The sequence below is a fragment of the Xyrauchen texanus genome, chromosome 33, assembly GCF_025860055.1.
Source record: "Xyrauchen texanus isolate HMW12.3.18 chromosome 33, RBS_HiC_50CHRs, whole genome shotgun sequence".
Lineage (NCBI taxonomy): Eukaryota > Metazoa > Chordata > Actinopteri > Cypriniformes > Catostomidae > Xyrauchen > Xyrauchen texanus.
Window position 1 is genome coordinate 31,001,032 of NC_068308.1, and position 16,690 is coordinate 31,017,721.

General features: G+C 37.8%; 1 protein-coding gene across 4 annotated transcripts in view; it reads left to right on the plus strand.

Moving 5' to 3' along the window:
• The window catches only part of qki2 (QKI, KH domain containing, RNA binding 2), a 57,316-nt gene that overhangs the window by 17,217 nt on the left and 23,409 nt on the right, over positions 1-16,690 (plus strand). For all 4 annotated transcript variants that reach the window (XR_007968491.1, XM_052102772.1, XM_052102774.1 and 1 more), the window contains exon 3: positions 15,508-15,624. Coding sequence is in view for 3 of the 4 variants with exons in the window: in XM_052102772.1 (XP_051958732.1) it covers positions 15,508-15,624 (117 nt within the window). In the remaining variant the exon portion in view is untranslated. The remainder of the gene's footprint in view (positions 1-15,507; positions 15,625-16,690) is intronic.

Sequence of the window (16,690 nt, forward strand, 5' to 3'; positions counted from 1 at the left end):
AACATTGTATAGGGAAGCAAAAAACACACAAAACTGACTGAAACTGTTAAAATATCATATTATAAAGTCAACTGTGTTAAATCTGATGCCGTTTAACTAATCTCATTGATTATAAATTTAATTAACTGATTAATTCTATGAATTTAATATTAATCAATTCATACAGTACACCATTTCTATAGGTGTTAATACATAAAATGATGACGTTTAGATGCTGTCAATTTGGTATATTTCAGTGTTTATGCAAATGTAAGAGAATGTTCTTTTACTAGAACCAAATTTTATGTAAGAAAGAATACTAATACTCATGAGATCTCATTGCCTGAACAGCCCTACAGGGCAACATTGGGTGCAAACCAATGCTGTGAGTTTGGGGCGGGGAATACCTGACGGTGGGGAGTGTTCGGGAAACCTGTCTGAAAACCATCATCACCGTTTTACAATTCCAATTGGGAATTACACACAGAAATTACATACTCCACCTTTAAATGGATTTTGTACATTTTTCAAAAAACAAAAATGAAGAAATATGTCTATGAAATGTCAGTACCTTATGTAAGGAAGTCTGTTATCGCAGGTGAATCCCCGGGGACAAACATTTTGTTATTTGCACTTTGATTGTCTCACTTCTGTTGTCTTGACTCAAGGGAGAAAGAGAAGCCTGCAGCAGAATAATCCAAATTTCTCACTCTACTAGGACAGAAATAATCAAAAGACAATAAGCATGATAAATATTGCTTTATACTGTGTGAGTGGGCATTATTTGGAAACTCGCAGTCTGTCCTGCTTATTATTTAAATACATAATGACTGTCGAATCCTAAGCAAGGACAACTTTCACACTTTTCTCTGAAATCGTAATTTAAGCAGAAACGGTCATCAGACTTCAGAGTGGATTACACAAGGAGCTGAATCTGAAATATTTGTGGGGTGCACTCAATAAAGCAGCACGTACCCAGTGGGTGATTATGTGGCCCGTTTGATCCTGACCGGGTTTGGAGTTGAGGAAAAGTTTGAAGGAGAAGTAATTCATGCTGCTGTATCACGTTTCAGCAATCTTAATGTCCCTGAGAAGTGCATTGAAAAGCACAGCTTACTTTACACTGTTGACATATTTCCTACTGAAACATGAAGTTGGGGTGGGACTTATTGAACAGCTCATGCCATTTGTTAAAATACCCAATAAGCACAGTCATAAAGACACACAAACACACACACACACATATTACTCTGTCCACCGTGCTGCTGTTAGAGAGTGAATCTGTACAGAAACTGAGCGATCTCAACCTAGTTCGGCTGCTTTTCCACTGACTTGTGATCCAAACAATGATCATACTAACCCTGTTAAAAACAAAAACAGCGCAATGGGACTTCACTACTGATGAGGCAGGAGCTGTTGTACAAGTCATGAAAATGAATCAGAAACAAGCAAATAAAACATTACAACACATGTTTTGAATTACTACATCCCAAAAAACCTCTGAAAACGGCTGCATTAAATATAAACTCCAGATTCTTTCAATGCTTAACTCCCACGAGTGCATTCCAATCTGAAGTGATAGTCCCTGTTCCCTATTCCCTTCAAAGTCAATTACCCTCCACTCTGAGGGCTTCAGGGGGCTTAAAGGTGATAACGGTCAATCACAACTAACTTCTACAGTGAGTATTATTGGACATTCTGTTTGGAAAGACCACACAACATGGATTGTGCTCTGTTTTGGCACTTTTCCACTGCACGTTATGGTTCGACTCAACTCTGCTTGCTTTTCCACTGCTATTTAGTGCCACCTTAATGGGGGTGGGATTATAGGCTGCTCGTCATAGTGGCACCACCTCTACTGCCGCGAAATCATCTTAAAAGCGACACAAACATTACTGACCATAAACAATAACACAGCCGCTAGCTGTTAACTACTAGCTCATTGTGCTGCATGAAGCAGTTGTTGCATGGTGACTTTACACAAGTGTAACAGTTAAATTGGCCTGGTTGTTTTAGAAGCAAGCTTTCTAGTAGCTGGTCAACTAAATAAAGTGAAGCTTTCTAACAGAATATAGAGTTAATGTAACAAAACGTACCATCCTCCATCGTGGACTCCAACAATGTCGTGGCCAAGTTCGGGGCACTCTCCCTCCCATTGATCGCCGGTCTATTGCCATAAATAGTCTCCATTTGGTCGAACCACTTCCACTTTCTTCTGTTTGAACCACTCCGGCTGTTGTGGTCCTTGATGGTTCTGTAGTCACTTAAGTTTTTTTTTTACTTTTCCCTACACAGTTGGTAGGTCCGGTGGTAGCCGTGTGCTTTTTCGTTTCATTCGTCGCTAACGTGAGGAACATCTGCACCTCAATTCTTGACCACGGCATGGTTTTGCGCACAGCCATATTTTATTACATTTTTGAAAGTCGCGTGAACAAATGATACCGCAATCACTATAGCTAACTTTAAAACTAGCGGGTTGATGTCCCGTGTTGCAAATCCAGTGAAGCCGGTAGTGATGATTCTCTCTGACAATCAGTGATCTGCAGGGTTTTGATGTCACATATAGTATCGGCTCGGCTCACTTGGAACCTTGACTGAGGTGGTACTAAAAAAAGTACCAGTTACCAGTACTATCCACAGTGGAAAACCCCCAAAAGGCGAGCAGAGTCGAGTGGTGCTGTACCGTGCAGTGGAAAAGCCCCATTTGAAGTGCCCTGTGAAGGAAACATCAGAGCAGGTGTGCAGATTAATGGGGCAGGTGCTTTTTTGTTCTAGAACGCATTTGATTGGACAAAATATCTTTTAGTACAGTTTGACATCATGATTTGACTGCGTCTTTCTAACCGGAAGAGTGAGATTGCAGAATTGAAATGCTTATAACTTGTGAAAATTAATTTAGTCAACCTTTACAAGTACATTGGCATATAGAAGACCCTAAAGCTAGATATGGACTAAAAGCAGCAAAACCTTCAGTTTGATTTCACAGGATCTTTAAAGAGCTGATAAGAGAGATTGTAGGGTAAGGGTTAATCAAGTTTGAATGAGAGATGTGCAACAGAGGCTCCTCTATTTATCTTCGTTTAGTTATAATAAACCACTCTTTATTGACTTCAGTATAATGGTGAAACCCAACTTACTACAGAAAGCACTTGAGCAAGTGTTTGCAATTAACTTGTTTGAAAAGTATATGAAAAAGAATATAAGCTTAAAACAAGAAAAATGGGTGAGAAAAATAAATGATGCAAAAGTCTGCTCTTGTGTCAAGTAAACATGTTTTGAAAGAAGTAAAGCCTTTGAACAGATTAGTCTGATGGATGACAACACAGAGGAACGTCTGATTTGATGTCTAGTGTATTAAAATGTGAAACATTTTGACAACCTGCTCCGTATTTCCCATTGTTGAGTGACATATTGAGGTCACAAACTTCATAAAGAAACAAAGTAATTTAAAACAACACACGCCGACCCCAGTGGGTTGCATTCATGTGCAATATTCCAAGATTATTCAGGGCTCAACAATAAGGATTTTTCAGATTTCAGAATTTTACGCTCCCTGCCCACATTTTTACTGGTCTCACCATGAGCAATAATTCATTTTATTTTTTAGGAACACTGTTTTATACGTTTCAGAAAAATCATATGATCATTTATCATATAAAATATATAATTGAACACAAAAATACATTTATTTATTTATTTTTTTCAATTTGCACTAATAGCTTGAGATTTTACAGCTAATTAGGGTCAAATTGAGGGGAGCTCAGGGAAAAGAAAGGCACAAAAATTTGAAAACTCCCCAGAAATGTCTAATTTGTGGCCAAAATTTTTTTATTCGTAATGAATTGTTCTGTTTTTTTATTTGTAAGATCTGATATAGTTCTTAATATTTTATTATAGCCCTAGTTATACATATTATGGCACAAAACATTAATTTAATTTAATTGTTTATTAAATTCTTAGGGTATTCTTGATCTTGAGAATTTGTATTAATGCATTAAAGTATTTGACATTATATTTAGAGCTGAGTTTGTTTTTAATGATTAGAAAAAATTATGCCCTCATAATAGTAATAAATGCCCCTGAAAATAAAATCCATGGGGCACATATTGCCCTTTAATTTAAAAGTTAATTTCTGACACTGGCTAGAATTTAAACTAATGAAAAACTTCATGAACACAATTATGGCATATGGTGCTAAACATTATTTATTTTGTTTATAATTTTCAACCCATTCCAACTGATGTCTCCAAGACTATCATAAGTTTCACAATTTTACCAAAACCTCATTTATGTTATCGTGACATTTAAATGAAAACACATGTAGACGATCAACAAATATAAGATCATTGGACTGTGCAAACATCCTTAGTGTTGAGCCCGGTTGTTTATTTTTTTTTATGTACTGGTTTTTTATGTACTGGTTTGCCTCCACACCTTTTAAAAAAAAAATATTTTTTTTTGTTTTTACAGATTGTTGGTTGTTTTCTGTTATAGATAATTTAGGGTCTAAACAAATCATCATCTTATCTGTCATCGTCAGTCATCGAGCTTGTTTTGAAAGTGGAATTGCTCCCATGTAATACAATCAGGGTTCCAATAATCCCGCAAGAACCTTTCTGAGCCGCCACCATTCGCGCCAAGTAGGCGTGAAAGACACAGGCCACTGGCCTCTCTGCCCTCTGTTGCCACCTCTTTTGGAGAGAATGATCTAGAACATTATCCCTGACAGGGAAGTCCGTGTGAAAACAAATGTGGATTTTGATGACGAGGTGGGAGAGGTGTTGGTATTATGATTAGTTTTCCAGTCCACATGCTCTCACTGTCTCTATGATCATTCGGAGTGATTCTCATTCTGTCATTCGCTTCCCACTCTTTTCCCTTTAGCTATTGGGTGGTAATGAGATTTGTCCAAGGCTTCGTAGATTTTGTTGAGAGTTGCGCACTTCAGATGGATTTAATAAAAGAGTTACTTTAGCATTTCATTATCATTTTGTGGGTTTCTTTGTTATTTAACCTCCTGAGACCAGAGCGTGACTGCGGTTTCCTTTTTTGATTTGTAACCAGTAGCACCTTATAAACGTATAAAAAAATTAAATAAAAAAAAAAATCTAGAGCAAATAGCTTTCCTAAAAATTGATGGCAACATTTGTTGACAGCAGGCCTAAGTTGTGAAATTTTAAATAATACATAAATAAATCCAAGCTATAGAAAGCTTTTTTAATCAAATTGATTGTTTCCAGGAGTGTTGGTTATTCATGTTTTTGAGACGTTACAGACATTACATCTGAAATTAGCATAATTAATTCTGATTCGAAGTAATGGCCAGCATCATTCGATCTCTGCCAATCACGTTAAAATACAATTATACATTATACATTCTGAATCTATGTACTTATTACCATTGTCCCATGTCAGCAAAACATGTTGAGTGGTCCACACATCATCTGCAGCCTGAAACTGAAATTTTGGTCACACATTTCAGGAGTGAATGCTTTAATGACAACTTCTCTTTCCGCCATCAGCCATGGCCGATATCACAATGACTGCTGCTCTGTATCTGTTGTGGAAGTCCCAGATACATCGGAAAAAAACAAATGCCGTTGTGTTTGGGTGCATGATATTATCCATTTATCCAGATTTCTTCTGCTACTACGTCAGTACGTCAGTGACATCTGGACAATCCCAATGCTGATAGGCTTTCGCGACAACGCGTCATGTGGATATTTAGAGCGAGTTGAAAAATTTCAACCCGTGCGAAGGGTTTACGCGAACGGAGAATCGATTTTGCGTTTTCGCTTTGCGCCATTCCCTTCATTCGTGCTGACCGCCGCTAATTCATGTCTATTCACGTCTTTGCATTGACTTTGTATGTAATCGCAATGTGCAAAACGCTCTATTCATATTGTGTGTGAATGCACCATAACTCCGTATAAATCCTCTGAAAGCTAAATTGTTCAGCTTTTGGATGAAGCCATTGATTCTCTTTGTGAGAATGCAAAGTACAGAGTACAACGCTAAAGTACGAATTAATGTGCAATGTGTTTAGCTGCATGGCGTTTCACAATAAATCACTAAAATTACAAATAAAAAATGGCATATGGACTCAAACAGATTTCAATGTACAAACTTAAATGGGTTTCTTACCTGATGTAGTTTTGTTGGCGTTTCACCCAAAGACAAACTCTGCTGTGATCAGCGCCATGTTATTTTGTCACATGACTCCATATATTCACAAAAGAATATATTTTGTACTATCTTTACATACAGTAGCTCTTTGTCATTCAAGAAGAGTGTCAAGCCATTGTTCACTCATCTTTCCTTTTGCATCAGCTCTCAAATAAAAACACTTGACAATGTCAATGACAGGTTGTTTTGATTTAATTTAATTTGAGAGCTATGTTAGAGGAGTAGATTTACAGTGAATAATTCCCCGTGGGGACCCGAGGTAGAATAGGTCCCTATCACCCCCTTGCTGATCGTAAGAGGCGACAAATGGGGCAACTTGTATGCCATGAGTTGCGACTCGTGTCAGTGGAGGAAGAGATCCTGGTGCTTGAGGATTTTGGCCTGCTGCGGCCGCCATATATCCAACACATCACTTTGGCTCCTACTTCATTCAGACGAGAGGTTGGAATGGCCCATTCCAATCAATCGGCTTGTCAGGATTTGCCCTGGACTTGGTTCAGAATTACAACCAACTATTTAGTTTTCACCTCTTCCAGAATGCACTGGTGTAGGGTCAATTGAGTAGTATAAATCTTGTATTATATGCTCAAGTATATCATTTCTCTATCCTTGGTGTGCATCCGGTGGATTCCCGCGGCACTGTACATCCCCTTGTAGGACTCCGAGGTCGGTGAGGAGCAGAGATGATGAATTTATTCTTTCTAAACATGGCAAATAAACAAAATATCAAAAAACGGATACTGGAACAAGACTTGGAAGTCGAACTAACCACTAACCTTTTTTCTTCAAAAGAAGGAAGTTGGCAAAGATTTATTTTACTTGAGTCTCTATCAATTGACAGCCATCTCACTAAACTGTCTCGTTTAGCTATTCAGAAAGGAATCACAGGAATAGCAGGAACAGTCAAGGATATTAAAAAGCTGCGATCGGGACAAATTTTGGTGGAGTGCGCTCGGAAAGCAAACTCAGAGAACTTATTACGAGCAACAAAACTGGCTGGAGTCACTATGAGAGCATTCTGTCACCCTTCTCTGAATAATAGCAAAGGAGTGATCCGCACCAGAGAATTGCAAGACATGGATGAAGCTGACATAACCTCAGAACTGAATCATCTAGGTGTGATTGATATCAAAAGAATAAATATCAAAAAAGATGGACAAATAATTCCAACAGGAACATACATTCTGACTTTTCACAGACCTCTCCCGCCAGAGAGAATTCAAATAGGATACCTAAGTGTCACTGTAGATATCTACATACCAAACCCGTTGAGATGTTTCAAATGTCAGAAATTTGGTCATGGTTCTGCTGGATGCAAAAATAAGGCTGTTTGCCACAATTGTGGTAAGGATGACCATGAAACAAACTGTACTAATTCCGCTAAATGTAAAAACTGTCTTGGTGACCATGCAGCCTCATCAAAGAAATGCCCTGCTTGGATTAAAGAGAAGGAAATACAAAAAATTAAACATACAAAGAAGGTGAGCTATCCTGAAGCCCGAAAACTTGTTGAAAGTCTCCCTGCCTTCACGCTGAATAGATCCTACTCTGCTGTGGTCAAACCAAATATACGAGAAATTAGTACTCAGACGGAACTGACTTGGATTTCTACAGACAAACCTCAAGTTATTAGTAGTAATAAGAATTCATCTCCACAAAAAAGCAAGAATGTATGTATCCAAACTAATCCGACTCAAGATACCCAGTTGGAACAAAGAGAACCCAGAGAGAAAAAGAAATCTCAAAATTCAGTAACTCGACTACCAAACCAAGATAAAAACAGAACTTCAAAACATGACAACCCAAAAGATGTCGAAATGTCAGAACCTATGACTAGTCGAAGTCGTAGTCTCTCCCCTAAGTGTAAGAATAAAGGACTTGTACCTATCCTTCCCACTTGAAGATGAGTGATCTTTTAGTCCAGTGGAATTGTCGGGGTTTAAAAGCTAATTTTGCAGAGCTGCAACGTTTAACTTCTGTTTTGAACCCCCTTGCCTATTGTATTCAAGAGACTCACTTATCTCCAAATGATCCCCTGACTGTTAAAAATTTTAGACTGTTTAATGTTTATGGACCAAACGCACAAAGACCTTCTGGTGGGTCTGCCGTTTTGGTTAAAAAGGATATTATTCACAGTCACATTGTACTGGATACCCAAATACAGGCATTAGCAGTACGTATCACCTTTCATAGAGTCATTACATTATGCTCTATCTACATACCTCCCAGCGAAGTTATTACATTGAAAGAATTGGACAAACTTGTAGCACAATTGACGACTCCATTTATACTTATGGGTGATTTTAATAGCCATAATCCTTTATGGGGAGAAGATCGATGTGATGCTAAAGGAAAGAGAATGGAGGATTTTATACATAATAATGACTTGTGTTTACTAAATGATGGAACCAAAACCTACCTTCATCCAGGTCATGGCACGTATTCTGCAATTGATTTGACTATATGCAGTGCTGAAATCTTTTTAGATTGTACATGGCGGGTCTGGGACGATTTATGTGGGAGTGACCACTTTCCACTTATTACCTCATTTCCTCAATCGTATGTCCAGCAAAGACCTTCAAGATGGCAACTTAAAGCAAATTGGCCTTCTTTCGAAATTATGTGTTATGAAAAATTTATTTCAGCAACTCAAGACAATCAGAACTCTATAGAAACTTTTACTGAACAGTTAATTGATATTGCAAATGAAACAATTCCAGATGAAATGAAAGACATCCTCTAAATCGCACTGTAAAGCTAACCCCTGGTTTAACGAGCAGTGTAAAAAAGCTATCGGGGCACGGAAAAAGGCGGAAAGACTTTTTAATAAACAGCCTTCAACGGTTAATTTTATATCCTTTAAAATTTGTAGAGCTCAAGCTCGGAAGAATTTTAAATGAAGCAAAAAAGCAAAGCTGGAGACAATTTGTATCAAGTTTAACATGCTATACTCCCATGAAGAGGATCTGGAACATGATTCGCAAAATGAAGGGCATTGGAAATAGATTTAATATCCAACATATTAAAAAACTAGATATTTTCCAGACAAAGGAAATGGATATTGCAAATACATTAGCAGAATCTTTTGAAAAGAATTCGTCCATAGAAAACTGCCTCCCTGAGTTCCAGTCAATTCGAATACTGCAGGAAAGGGAAAAATTGAACTTCTGTTCTGATAACAAAGAAGTACATAATCAACCCTTCAAGATGGATGAATTAATACACTCTTTAAAATGTTCCCATGACACTGCTGTAGGGCCAGACCAAATTCACTTATCAATTCTTAAAGCACTTACCCCAAAGCATATTATCTCTTCTTTTAGATAATTTCAACTCTGTCTGGTCTTCTGGACAAATACCACCCTCCTGGAAAGAAGCAACCGTAATTCCTATACCTAAACCTGGAAAAGACCATTCAGATCCAAATAACTATCGACCAATCGCTCTTACCAGTTGCCTCTGTAAAACGATGGAAAGAATGGTAAATAATCGACTCGTTTGGACTCTGGAGTCGAAGAAACAAATAAGTGACTATCAATGTGGCTTTAGACGTGGAAAGTGCACCTTGGATCAATTAATCCGACTGGAAACTTATATTAGAGATGGTTTCATTAGAAAAGAACATGTTATTGCCGTCTTTTTTGACTTGGAAAAAGCATATGATACAACATGGAGATTTGGGATTTTGAAAGATCTTTACCACATGGGTTTTAGAGGACGATTACCCATTTTTATTTCCAATTTTTTGGCTAGCAGATATTTTAAAGTCCAAGTAGGAAACACTTTGTCGGATATTCACAAACAAGAAATTGGAGTTCCTCAGGGAAGCATTCTTTCTGTCACTCTCTTCAGTATTAAAATAAACAGCATTGAGAGCATCATTGGATCTAATATATTCTGCAGCCTATATGTGGACGATCTCTGCATCTGCTATAGAGGGAAGAACATGAGTACAATTGAAAGACAACTGCAGTTATGTATTCACAAAATGTATCAGTGGTCAGTTGAAAATGGATTCAAATTCTCTAAATCAAAAACAGTCTGTACCAACTTCTGTATCCAACGATCCCTTCATCTTGACCCAGAACTCTTCATTAATAGAGAACTGATTAGTGTCGTTAAAGAAATTAAGTTCTTAGGACTTCTTTTTGACAACAAAATGACTTTCATTCCCCATTTGAAAGCACTAAAAAACAGGTGTCTTAAAGCTATGAATATAATGAAAGTACTGGCAAAAACAAAATGGGGAGCAGATTACATGGTTCTTTTGAGACTCTATAGAACACTAATTCGTTCCCGGCTGGACTATGGAAGCATAATTTATGACTCTGCCAGAGAATCATATTAGCAGATGTTGGACTCAGTACATCATCAGGGCTTACGACTCGCCTTTGGAGCATTTAGAACTTCGCCGATGCAAAGCTTGTACATCGAAGCCAATGAACCTTCACTTCAAAACAGACGATTGAAGCTCTCACTCCAATATGCTATCAAAATAAAGGCAAATAAAACCAACCCCGCTTATTCTTCAATCTTCAACCCACAATTTACTCCTTTGTATGAGAGCAAACCTAAAAGTATCAGATGCTTTGGTATTCGTATTAAACCTCATTTGGAGAACTTGAATATAAATTTGAGCATTTTAAACCAAATACAATTCAATTCTATATCTCCCTGGAAATAAAAGAAGCCTAATATCAATTTGGACTTGACTCATCAGAAGAAAGGGGTGACCCATCCAAATGTATATAGACAGCAATATTTGGATATAAGAAACCAATTCCCCTACCATGTACCTATATTCACAGATGGCTCGAAGATGGAAAACAGTGTAACGGCAGCAATGGTGACTGGAAATCAACGCTATGGAATTCATATTCCAAAACAGTGCTCAATTTTCTCTGCTGAGGCACGTGCTTTACTTTTAGCTCTGGAGCACATTGAAAATTCTCTGCAAATTTTTTTTATAATTTTCACTGACTCTAAATCCTGCCTTCAAGCAATGGACACTTTAAAAATTGATCATCCTCTAGTGGACTGCATCTTAACCAAAGTGGATTATCTACTAAATCAGTTCTTCAGCATTATTTTTTGCTGGGTTCCAGGACATGTTGGTCTTTCAGGAAATGAACAAGCTGATGCAGCTGCTAAGGAAGCTCTTAATCAGGAAGTTAACGAATGTCAAATCCCTCCCTCAGATATCAGACCGATTATTAACCGATACATTTTAATTAAGTGGCAAGAAGAGTGGAATTTTGGCAAGAACAATAAGTTGTATGTAATTCATCCGGAAATTTCAAACAGACTTTTTATCCATTTTAAAACTAGATTTGATCAAGTGGTCTACACCAGATGCCGTATAGGTCACACAAATCTGACCCATGCCTTTTTGCTTAAAGGTGAAGACCCAACCCTATGTGTGTTCTGTAATATTCCCTTATCTGTCAAACATATTTTACTAGATTGTCCTGGTCTTAACGCAAGTAGAATGCTCTTTTATGAAGTTACCTCGTTAAAAGACTTATTTAATGAGATTGTGCCTGAAAAGGTTTTGGATTTCTTGTCATATGCTAATCTTAAAAAAAATATTGTATAATATGACTTGCTATCTATATTTGTTTTGTTTTTATTGTATTTATATGATATCTGTATTTTTGTAATTGAATTCTTGCCATGAAAATAGCTTTGATTGCTGACATGGCATTAAACAAAACATACTACTACTACTACTACTACAGTGAATAATGGGTTAAACTGTGGCCTGCTCATGACACAAAGCTATCGTATGCAATGAGAACACTTGGAATATACAGTAGAACACAAGTTGTGTTGACTTTTATGGTGGTTTTATTTATTTATTTTTTGTTTGTTTTGTTTTCTTTATGGAGCTTGACAGATGTGGTCACTATAAACTGTTGTTAAATGGAAAAGAGCTGTTTAACGATGGTCGGGGCAATTTCGTAGATGAACACAATCCAACTGAGACTTTTGTGATCTCACTATTAAACACAGGTACGCTGGTAAACAAACATACAGACAGAGAATTTTTCAAGTCAAACACTTGTGCAAACATTTCTCAAAACTACAATAACAAGGACGCAGGCAGACAGACAGTGCCATCCACACAGTAGTGTTATGAGCTCAGTTCTAAATATACAGCACAGAGGCTCCACGGCCCCCAGCAGCTGTGAGCGGCCTGAGAAGACATGAGCTTTAAAAGGAAGAGAATGCATTGTGACCCTGAGAGAGATGCAGCTGCCTGGCTTATCACTCAACCCTTGTGACAGATAAGGTTAAATGCTGAAAGTGCATCCCTGCCGCCAGCCTGCAAATACCAAAAAGCACAATGTCCCGGTCCTGCAATAAATCATGCTAGGGGCCAAATCACAGCTATACCAGTCATTCAATTTGCTTGACTGGTTATTTTCTAGAACCTGCTGTTGTGTCTAGTCCTGAATACTCTTGCCATGACTCTTGGTTGTCACAGAGCATCATTTATAAATTTAGTTTAACAGGGCCTGTATGGCACTAGCTGAGTGCAGAATCAGTTATATTGGTCATTTTATGTGCCTGTTTTCTTATGGAAAGTGCTTAAACGGGTCCATGGCAGGAAGAAAATGAGCCTTAGCACAATAGTAATATCAACTCTGTCTGTTAGAATTTACACTGCATGACTAAGCTACTGTACGATGTAATTTTCTCAGAGTTTTGAGGAATGTCACCGACCAATGATGCATAGAACAGCCATGGTGCTTGACAGTATTGATGAACACATACCCTTATTCTGCAAAAGCTACTTATAGAGGAGTTTTATCCAAAAAATTTGAAGGAGAAAATATTATCTTCCATATATCCACCATACAAAAAACAAACAAACTGATATTATGAAATTAGATCAAAAAGGGATCATTCTTGGGGATTCAAAAATCATTCAGGGAAACACAAAACATGTTTGTTGTAAACGGCTCCTAAACCAATCATCTGTCTAAAGTAATACTGTCCAGTGACACCAGTAGATTTCACCTTTTAATGTATTATTGACATTATCGTTTTTAAAGCAATGCCTTTTTTTTTATTATTTTTTTATGCATAAACTTGAAAAGACTTTGAATTGGTTTTAATAAATAAGATGTTAAAGTTATGCTTAATGGGTTTTTTTCCTGAGTGGTGGTGGCGTAGTGGCTAAAGCACAGGGCTGTTAATCAGAAGGTTGCTGGTTTGAACCCCATGGCCACCACCATTGTGTCCTTGAGCAACGCACTTAACTCCAGGTTGCTCTGGGGGTGTTGTCCCTGTAATAAGTGCACTGTAAGTCGCTTTGGATAAAAGCGTCTGCCAAATGCATAAATGTAAATGTAAATCATGACCACTCACATGAGATGAAGACTAGTCTTATCAGTATCCTTATAAAAGCTGTTTTATTCTACATGGAGAGGGTCCACTCATGGGGGCTGACATGTTAGGATCAAATGACCAGTCCAGTACTACTCGCTCAATCTAACTGCCCTGTAATTGGACACTGTCTCACTTATGTAACAAAAAACAGAATTCACCTTTAATATAAACATGCAAAAATATGATTACTGGTTGCTTGTTGATTGTGTAATATAATTGTGTGTTATATGCTTTTAACACAGAAACCATTTTAAACCATTAAAACAAATTAATAGATAGTCCTTTAATCCTTTATTTTGATCACACATTATACATACATTTTAGCATATATACAGTGAAATGTATTTGTTTTCACATATCCCAGCTAAGCTTGGGTCAGAGTGACATGATACAGTGCCCCTGGAGCAGATATGGTTAAGGGCCTTGCTCAAGGGCCCAACAGTGGCATCTTTGTGGTGCTGGGACTTGAACCCCCAACAGGTCAGTAACCCAGAGCCTCAACCGCTGAGTCACATGACTTTACATGTGACTTTAAAAATCCAATTGCAGAGAGGGTACTTTGCCTGTTTATTTTAGAAATCCACCATCAACCTCTGGTGTACAATGCCTGTGAACATTCTTGTATAACTTATACCTATTTCAAATCATGTTGGATGTTAACTATGGTGGGTATTTGTGTTTGTGACTTTTTGACTCCTTTGTTAAAGCTTATATTTGTTATATGTGACTTGTGTTTGGGCAGGTAGAGGGCTGTTTAGACTTCCCCCGTACCAAATGGTACATTCCAAATCTGCACTTTGTCTCTTGATGTTCCCCTTTCAATAAAAGGGGGATTACACATTCCATGCATTCTCTGCCAGGCTTTACAAAGTCCCTTTGATTGAATTATACAATTATGTTACCATGCAGTAGTTTACGTTCAAGCACTGACAAAGCATCCATATGGGACAATCACTAGCAGAGGGGATGATGGTCTGCTTTTGTGTTTAACCTTGAGGATGCGGCAATTGCAGCCTCTCTCAGACGAGTCAGAATGCTGGCCTTTTCTGCTGTGATTTTGAAGGTTCTCTTTCAACTAGTGTCAAACTAAGTTTGATGAAATAGTTAAAGGGGTATTTCCCCAAGATATGAAAATTCAGACATAATTTACCCACCCTCATGTTCCAAACCTGTTTGACTTTCTTCTGTGAAACAAAAGAGGAGATGTAGCTAAAGGCCAACACATACTCTATGCAAGTACGTGAACGCTAATTCGAACACTTGACCACCACATAGCCAATATGTGGTCCGGTTGAACATGCTTAATGTGCGTTCTTTAGTTACCGTGGCATGAACAAACCTCCGTATTCAAGGGGGCGATAGAGTTATCTTAAAATGTCTGTGCCTGTATGTGTTATTATTCAGGTATGTGGCTATAAATATATTGACCGTAACTTGTTCAGCAATGTTCTCTTCAAACTGTTGCTCTTCCATGACAGTAGTAGAAGTGGACAGTTCACATTAATCTTGATCTAGGGCCCCTTGTAGCAACATTGAGAATGCAACGCGTAGTTACGTTGTTATGAATTGAGGTCTGACACATTTTAATATGCAACGACGCATGAAATGGAGCTTGCGTTGCAAGATGTGTCTGCATTCACGTATTTGCGTAGAGTATGTTTCGGCCATTAGGCAGAATCTTAGCTGCAGACATCATTCACTTTTATTGAGAATAACATTCTGCCAAACATCTCCTGTTTTTGGGTGAACTTTTCCTTTACGTTTAAAAATATCAGAGCTATGTTTGTATATAATGCATGTTTGTGCACAATGATAGAAATCCATCATGCACAATTGATACTGTTTTCATATTGACAAGGACATTGAGCCATTTCAAATGTGTGAAATGCAGATGTCTTCCACTGAAAGAAGTATTCTGTTCACAACCTCTTTGATGTCTCTTCACAGTTTAATTTTGTGGGAAGAATCCTGGGACCCCGTGGCCTGACAGCCAAACAACTGGAAGCAGAGACGGGCTGCAAGATTATGGTGCGAGGCAAAGGTTCAATGAGAGACAAGAAGAAGGTAAGCTTTTCTTTACTTTCTGTCCCTTTTTGCCTCTTTCACCTTTTGATTTTTGTGTTTATTCCAATTTATTTTTTCTTATCTTTATTTTATTGCTTGCTTTTTACATTTTAACGGAATTCCTGACAGAGTCTGCATGGCCTTCTCCACTGGAGAAGGGGCAGACGTGAAATGATTGCTAATAGAGAAAGGAGAATGCTCTTCTCTTTTTCAAACTCCGAGAGGGCTCTTTCATATTCTTGCATTAATGGCTTAATGTTTGTTTAATGTCATATAGTCTGCTTTTAAACTTAGCGAAGAGACACAAGCAACTCTTGAGAATAATCAACAGTCTTTTGTTTGAGTCTGCAGGCCTGTTTAATACACCCACACACAAGTTTAAAGTAGTGATCTCTCTTCCACAGACAAAGACTAATTTCATAAAATAAATCACTCAAAAAACATTTTGTCAATCTGAGACTTTCCCAGTTCTGTTTATTCCTCAATGAACAGCTTCCACTGCCTACACAAGCATACAAATGAAATATTAAGAGCCTACAAAAAAATACAAATGAAATATTGGATTACAGGCATTGATGTGATTTCTCACTCTGCAGTGCTAATTCTGACTAATGGGGAATTAATGGAATACAATGGGCATGGTGCTTCAATGGGCTTGGTGCCATTTTCTCACTGTATTACACAATCCTCATTTATCGCACCAGCCATCCACAGAGATGCTTATAGAGGCTGTTTCATCGGTCAGGATAGGAACACAGACTGGTGGCTCAGCATTCTTTGCCAGACAAGGTTTTTAGGAAGCGTCAACAGACAAATCGAAATGGAAAGTTTAAACTTCAGCTGTTTCTACAACTTTGACATGATTGTTTTCAGACAGCAGCCACAAGGGTTCTGCTTTTAAAAGGACACTTTGCATAATAGCTTGTCAAAATTAAATTCACCATGTGTTTTTAAAAATTGATTTTGGAACCAAAACTTATATTGCTTTGTAAACAATTGATGTACTGCAGAAACTACTGACAGCAGAGCAAAAGAAGGTTTCTTCATAAATCCTGTGAAAAATGTA